Below are 8,242 nucleotides of genomic sequence, written 5' to 3'. Positions count from 1 at the left end.
GCTGTGACTGAGACATGCCTTCTTTAAAGTACATGAGGTGAGAATTAAGTCATACATCAGGGTTGTCCTGAACAGCTGAGATATACAAATCAGAGCCAAGTATGAAAATGAAATCTCTGACAGCATTCCCTTGCTTCCTGAATACAGATCTAAATTGATTCCTTGATGAATTACATAGATACTTACAAGCTGCATAGCCATACCCATATAAAAATGATGAAAGACAGCATTTCCTTGAAAAAAACACTATAGAACATTATCCTATTAAAGGTAAACTTGTAAAAAATGGCTGATATTTTGGTGAGACTCTCAGTTTGTAACTGCCAATGCTGGACCACACTACTAGATGGAAAATTTTGGCAAAAAGTTATGTAATTACTCCAAAATGCATTTTCCTTTTCCTGATGCTACTTAAGATTAACATACAGACTCTAGAAATAAACCAGAACATTGATTATGCGCATGTAAGTCTATTCACATTTAATAAGATACTCTAGATTACTGAAAACAGACTAAATAACTAAAATTACAATTTGCATTTTATAGTGGGAAAAATACAATAAATTTTAGAAACAGAACTGCTGTAGTCTCCGTTACGCTATGTCTGGTTTATAGAGGTTAGGTGATCTGCAGAAGACTTTTAGCTGTGGAGTAAATTACAACATTGCTCACTTTACGGGCCTTTTATGCTGTCTAGTTGGTACCAAATCTAGCATACAATCTCATATTGCAAATGAGAAGTTACACTGGAAAGGTCTGTACACCATGTGACAACAGATGCTTTAAATATAGTGATACATTGACATGTATCATCTGAAAAACAGAACAGTTTACTGAGTTATGCCACCTATGCACAGAGCAGACATCTACAGACCACTTCAAGCTTTCAGGAAAATGAAGTAAGCAGGATACACAAGAATGTTTGTTTGTCTCGAGGCAGCAAAGGTTTTGTGTATGGAAGCCAAAATTCCTTTTTGGTTTGGCTGGTAGTAGGAACGTAAGTTGATAAACTAACTGTTTTATAAAACATCTTTGCATGTTTGGCATTTAATGTGTGCTTGCTTGTGGATAGTGCAATGAGCACAAAAAATTACCACGTTAAGGCCTTTTATTAGATCTGTGCAATTCAGACAACCAGCCTGATGCCTTGAAAGTCATTTGGAAACATGATATAGGAATTAACCATGGTCATGAGACTGGTATTCAACCCCTCGAGTGAGATCACAGGCTTATGACTGTCACTTGTAGACAGGAGGCATAGCCTTTATTCCATCTAAGATCAGGTAGTTTGCAGTGTAGACATCTGCAGTCAGGTAGGCTTTCTTTATATTCAGTGGCAGAAACAAAATAGGTTCAATCTGTACAACTCATTTTGAACATTAGGATGTGGTGAAAGTGCTTTTTTCTCTTTGCTGACCATAAAGGGAAGCCCAGAATGAAGAATTAATTTGTAACCAAACACAGATAGAAGATGGAGTACAATTTCAGGTGCAGTTGTACATTGTCATAAGAACTGATGTTCATCAGCTAAAACATCTACATAGGGGATATCTAAAACAAGAGCTACATCTGACATAGCTCAGATTAGGCAATGACCTTCAGCATACACTTGAACTGTTGACATCCTAACTAACTGGCTCGGAAGAGCACAGATAGATAAAACAGAGCTCACACGCTAACTCTCCTCACTTGTAATCTGCCATGCAACTATGGAATATGATGCAAGAACACAGCTGTTATCATCCACGTTGCTTACTAATGCACACTTTCCTAGCAATGTAGGATAAATCCTACGTCGGTAAAATAGCCGCTGTGGTTAAGTAATTTTCAAACCATTTACGAAGATCCATGCCAAACCTGATCTGCACCTCTGTATGAATTTCTTCAATCCACCTGCAGTTTTTTCTCATTGAGAAAATACCTGTAACCAATTTGATGTCCCAAGAATGTATGAGAACAGTGGTCTTCATCAATGTCAGACAAACATGTTCATCATCATTCTCCAACCACTTGCTCCCTTATATTTGGATTTTCGTGGTATCAGTGGACCTTGTTGATCATATTTTGGACTGGCCACGTTCAGCGAGCAGCCAATTTAGGCAAAACATACAGGCAAAACATAACTATACTGAGGTTAAGGAGCGTTACAGATACTGTATGCTGGTGATCAGGAGCTCCCAGTCAAGACTGGTACACTGAACATCGCCAGTGAAGCAGCTTTTGATTGGTGAGGTGTGCATTTGCTAGATGTATTGTTTAAATCAGAACCAACTTTGCAGTACTCAACATTCAGATGTACGTTGAACAATAAAGAAGTATTTTTTCTTCTCACTGGGCAAATCTAATGCAAATTACATATCTATATTACAGGAAGAACTTATCCAGAGCAGCAATACAATCTAAAAATTATACACATTAGCACAGTCATTGTGTTACATCTTTGTTTTAATGATCTTTTTAAACATTGTATTATCAGACAAAACATTTACGTCAAGAGAAAATATTTATTTCCAACAGCATGGATTTTGAAAGTTAGTTGGAAGAAGGCATGTTTAATGCTATATTTCCAATGCTGGGTCAGTTGAACCAGTGTGTAGTAGTGCATATATTAACCAGTTACTTTAAGGAAATGCAAAAAGACATAGTGAAGTAGGAAGTGAGTACAAACATTCAAGGCAGTAAAAATGCAGAATACTGACACATGGCTGAAAAATGTACTTTTCTGTAATACTCTTTTAGTATCACACAAAACTAGCAACTCACTTTAAAACATTCTTTGTCAGCAACAATACTTCTGACCATATGAAATTATTAATTTTAATACAGTCTTTCAGCTGGAAGAGATATTAAGGTCTAATGCTCATATCAAATGCATGGATTTTTTCAGCTTTGCTTGTTTTTTAATGTAAAGTTTCAAGGTACTGCACTGGTATCACATAGGTCTTTTTTATGATTGATTTTTACAGAAACATGCAAATATTAATGCATGAGCGATTTATAATACTTATGTTGGATTATAATTTGATATATTATTGATAGAGCACATCAAGCTTTTTTGTTACATTTTATGCTGAACTGTTCCATTTCAATTCGTACCAATTGCCATCATAGTTCTCATGGCTTAGGATGTAAAGCCAAAAAGTGGAGAAAGTAAGAATGCCTTTATTTAGAACATATATTAATGAAAATAATTATTTTATAGATAGATATATCTATCTACATATAGTTAAGATTACATGATATTTTTATCAGCATGAAATGTAAAAAAAATTTTTCCAAACACCCCAAAGTATTAGGAAAACACAGTTTACTGGCGCCAGACACTCTTAAACCAGTTTTCTATAAGGCTTTAGTTTTCCTGATGAATGGGACTAAATTTTTAAGTAGGTTTCTATACATTTTAGTTATTATAAGTGTATAAGTGTCACAATATATTTTTAATAAAATAAAAACTCTTGTGTTGTAATTAAAGATAGCTAGTTACCATTTAGACAAATATGACCTTTAAGAGAGTAGCTTGTGTCTAAAGTACATGAACTAGATTTAAGGTGCTTCCATAGTTTTGCTTTTATTCTTAAAAAGTACCACGCTTAAAATAGTTGCAGTAATTGCTTGCTGACATGCTTTTCTTTGGCTTTTACCACATTTTTAATAGCATGTGATCTCCCTTTGGAGAATTTTATATTCATTACTTGCTTGATTTTGTAAAAATTAAATCTCTGTTGTAAGACTTAATAAAACAAAATGTTAGATGAATTTCCTTTGTCACAGCTACACCTTTTGCTCTTCTTTTCTAAGTATCCTGTTTTATCAAGCAAAAACTGCAAGCAACAATAAATTTAAAGCTAGATATCTGCATGTTGTAAACTGGGTAGGACCAGGAGTTACTGACAAAATCAGCTGGTCATGCAAAATTAGCAAATTCTCTGTATTCCAATGCTTTGCCATCTAATCTGTCCTTTATTTCCCCCGACACATAATAACACAATGAAGCTGGACAATGGTTCAACAGCAAGTGCATGTGATAGTTCTGGCAAGACTATTTTCTGCTTTGATTAAGCACATGTTTTATCTGGGAGGGGCTAGAAAAGCAGGGCCTTTTTCTTCAGGTCGTTTCGCTTCCAAAGTGCCAGACGATCAAACTCTTCAATGCTCATTTTGAAGACTTCCTGGAACTCTTCAGGGGACAAATGCCTCTTGAAAATGAAAATACAAAGGTATCATTAAACTCTCATGCATAGGAGTACTTCTCCTCTTCCTAAGACTTAAAATTCAGTACAAAATAATGCATTAGGATTTGCATTTCAATTCCCATATTGGTCTGGAAAAGCAAACACATGAATCAAATGAACTCAGAGCAGCTGGGAAATGAAATTTTTGATAGTAGTTGCTCACTTCTGAAAAAAAAATCTTTTCAATAAAGTTCCAGCTAAACAGAAGCCACAGTCTTTGGGGAAGAGATGCATTTATACATGGGGCTTCACAGCAGAGCACACTGAGACAAATTTAAGCTATTCCAGGACTTTAAAGAGATTGATAACAATGTAATTTCAGAGTTGGATTTGTTTTGCTTTGATCTTTAAAGAGAGTGATCGACACCACACTGATTCACTAACAGCAGCCCACTGCTGACGTCTTAACTCCAAAACGTGCTTATCCATGGGGACAGGCTCATAGCAGAACTCCGAGGTGGATAAAGCTTTTTTGAAATGACAAGAACCTTGCTTCTATCTGATGTTTTAATATGATTCAATATAAAAAATTGAGATGTGGAGAAAAAGGTGAGAATAGCAACATAAAGAATTGGGAAGTGGGAAGTGGGAAGATAAGGAAGGCATATAATCTTTGCCTCACAATTACTTGTACACTCACAAAGATGGCTGCAAAAATATAAATACGTGAATTATAAATGATCAGCATATACGATTCTTCTGATAATTGTGGGCTCTTTTTCAAGCATTTTGGAAGTATCAGTTACAGTTCTGCATGTGTTAAGCATTCAACAGCTGGAAGGGATGGATTCAGTGAAATCAGAAGAACTATGGCTTGCAGCTTTCAAACACAGCCTCTCCTTCTCCGAAAGGACCACTGGTGCCACCAGTGGCAGCCCAAGGGCTGAGCACCTTGGATAGGTAAGTTGGTTGAGCTGCTGCACGCAAGTGTGTGCAAAATCAGAGCCCTGTTTTGTGGAAATGCTGTCTTAAATACCTCTTCAGCCTCATACAGAGCCTCATCTAATGTATTCCAGTCCTCTGCATTATCAAATAGCCTACACTGCTTAGTGTAGTATGTGTCAGAAAAATCAAAGACAAAATAAAAGCAGCTTTACCCTGTGAAAATACATGGTCTGACTCACACACTAGAAACCTAGGCCAAATCTGCAGTCTAGCCCCCTCCACCTCAACCGGGTTTTTGCCTTGCAGTTGCCCCGGGGCCGTTCTCCTCCCAGGGTCGCCTGGGCAGCCCCAGCCTGAGCACTTCAGTGCCTGCCGAAGCAGATTTTGGATGCAGAAATGAGGTCCCGCTGGCTGCTCAGTGGAGGGCACGCTTGGACATGCCTCACACAGCACAGCAGGACTCAGCACAAGCTACACATCGGCCTCCTTTTCACAGAGGGGATGTTGGCACCTTCCTTTTGCCTAACTGCCCCTTGGCTGCAGGGCTTCCCAAGAGGTGAGAAACCTGGGTTCAGTGTCCTCACGGCTCAAAAATGCACCTAAGCTACATCTCTCACTCTCCAGAAGCATGCCAACAAGCTGGCCTCGAGGGGGATTTAGGGACGACATCATTCTCACAAATGCGAATAACGCTAGGGCTGAACGTCAGAGGCACATGACGGACGGAGAGAGGAACACGGCGTTTCTGGGGCCGCAGAGACAAGGTCTAACGTGCAGCCTGATGATACGTCCGCTCGCTACAAGAAGGAGAATCACTGAGTCCTTTGGACTGCGTTTGTGCTGCTCATTAAAACGGCCTGAGGTTGTCCCTCCCTTGAATCGGGCCTCGGCATCGTCTGGAAGAGCGCTTGCTGCCATGGGCCAAGACTGTGTCAGGAACGTGCTAACGCACCGTGATAGTCCCACGATGGCTTAATTGACTAGGACTGATGTATCCTTACCGGTCCTATCTTACCAAGCTCTTTTCTGACAAAATTGAAAGCAGAATTTTATTTTCCATTTACTAACATTGAGTTTATCTTTGCAATGTACATTATATATGGAAAATTAATGAAACTGTCTATGAGAAATCACTACCTTTAATTACCTGGAATGGTCATTGTTGGCCCTTGTGGTTTCTTTAAGAAAAACCAGCCTTTCTTTCCCTCTTGATTCCACATATTCAGAGCAACAGTGACTAAGAGTTTGGAACTCAGCCTTCATTTTTTATTTGACCAATGATAGCAACCCGACATAAGCACGATGCATAACATGGAACAAATACCCCATGCACATTTGGCAAAGGAGTTCAAGTTTCCCGGGGAAATGAGCTACATCTGACAATATATTTTAGAAACAATCTTTCATTGTCAGAATTTAATTCTACTGGGTTTGGAAAGAAAAACTAACTTCTTTCTGCACTCACTATTATTTTTTTAATCTTTCTCTGGTAATATTAGGGAAAAAATCTAGCAAGCTTAATTTCACCAATTTATCAAAGTAAGGAACATGTTTGCAAGCTGCGAGATTGAGAAAGAAGCCCAAATGAGCAAGGTGTACTACATTTTGTTTTAGTTTGCTTTTTAGGTTGTAGATAAGACTTGAGATGTTGCCTTGCTCATGAGAAAGCAGCGGCAAATTCTGTAGTCCACGCTCAACGAGAAAATCAGAAAGTCTATACCCTGCAGGTAAATCCACTTTCCCAGTCAACCAAAACTACAGAAAATATAAAACTTTAGAAGGAATATTTCACCATTTTTTCTTGATGTATACTACAAAATGTCTTTCTATAAATTGCTATAGTCACATCAGAGCTATTTTGATTTTTATTTCAAGTCATTGGAGGGATTCTCAGATCAGGCTCAGAGGCCTCTTTGGCAGGGTGCTAAATGCTTTCTACATTTCGTTTCCCAAAGAAGCTTGCCACCAATCTCAGCACAAACTCTGTAACTTCCCCTTTCTTCTCCAAGGCAGAATTCACCATTTATCATTTTTCTCTGCCCTCAAGCTTAACAAGCTTTCAGTCCAAATCTATCCAAGCGAATACGAATATGCTGTCTGTTTCTCTGTTAACATCCAGATATGATATCACCTTCATTTCTTGAATGCATTAATTTTCTAATCCTACTAAAGTTACGTTTTATATCAGCATCAACTTTTTTCCCCCCTCCTCACAATCTTTCCCAGCTGAGGCATCCACGTCCAAAGCAGTTCAGAGCTGTGTTTCCACTCCAGAGATACTAGGAAGTAGGAGAGGTTGAGATGGGCAAAACATGAGCTCACTTATATCCACCTCCCATTCCACTAATTTAGGCAGTTCCTTGCTTTTAATTCTCCTACACATACTACCCCTGAAAAGTCTCAAGCACTGAGCTACCAGACTGGAATATTAGCAAAACTTCTTACTCCATCAATGCTGTCCCCATATTCAGCATTAATCGTAGAAGAAAGAAACATCTCCCCTTTGGTTTGAACCCTCTCTGAGGACACTGGCCTGCGCCCAGCACACTGTAATTCCCACTATATCTCTTTCATCTCTGAAACCTTCACCATCCAGGAATGTAAAGCCCTTTCTTCAAGGAGAATGGGCTCATAGCTTTTTTGACTGACCCTAGAAGTAGCAGCAATTACAAGTTCTGGAATAATTGTTGATCCCAGAAAGATGTCATCAAATTGGCAAAACTTCAGCTAGATGTAACAAAAGTAATCGTGGGCTGCACAGTTTGATTTATGAGGAAAGACTAAAAGGCCTAAGTATGCATGAGCGTGGCCAACTGATGACTAAGAGAAAATATGGTAAATGTCTACAAATATTTGAAGGGTCTAAACACCATGGGAATAGGCCAGTGTGGGAATTTTATGTTCATATTTTTCTTTGTATGTCTGATGTTAATTTTTGCCGGTACTATTGCTGAACCTCCTTAAACCTTACAGCTTTAAGACCTAGAAGTCTTCCCAAATGAAAGTAGAGAAAACAGACTATATGAAATCTAAGATTGATTAATCTTTCTTCTAAACTATTTAAATGTTAATTAGTCTTAGCTGAAATGCTCTCATGCAGAAATGTTATTTTATCTCATTAGTTA

The 8,242-nt window shown here is 38.2% G+C and overlaps 1 protein-coding gene across 7 annotated transcripts in view; it reads right to left on the bottom strand.

Moving 5' to 3' along the window:
• Nucleotides 1-2,427: 2,427 nt before the first annotated feature.
• Nucleotides 2,428-8,242, bottom strand: part of ABLIM2 (actin binding LIM protein family member 2) — a 140,780-nt gene continuing 134,965 nt past the window's right edge. For 6 of the 7 annotated variants that reach the window (XM_062575291.1, XM_062575290.1, XM_062575292.1 and 3 more), the window contains one exon: nt 2,428-4,196. In XM_062575291.1, the coding sequence (XP_062431275.1) occupies nt 4,083-4,196 (114 nt within the window). In that variant the 3' untranslated portion in view covers nt 2,428-4,082. The remainder of the gene's footprint in view (nt 4,197-8,242) is intronic. The other variant, XR_009958385.1, reaches the window with a different exon arrangement.

The sequence above is a fragment of the Rhea pennata genome, chromosome 4, assembly GCF_028389875.1.
Source record: "Rhea pennata isolate bPtePen1 chromosome 4, bPtePen1.pri, whole genome shotgun sequence".
NCBI classification, from domain to species: domain Eukaryota; kingdom Metazoa; phylum Chordata; class Aves; order Rheiformes; family Rheidae; genus Rhea; species Rhea pennata.
The sequence above is the reverse complement of the archived record's forward strand: the minus strand, read 5'-3'. Positions and strand labels throughout refer to the sequence as shown.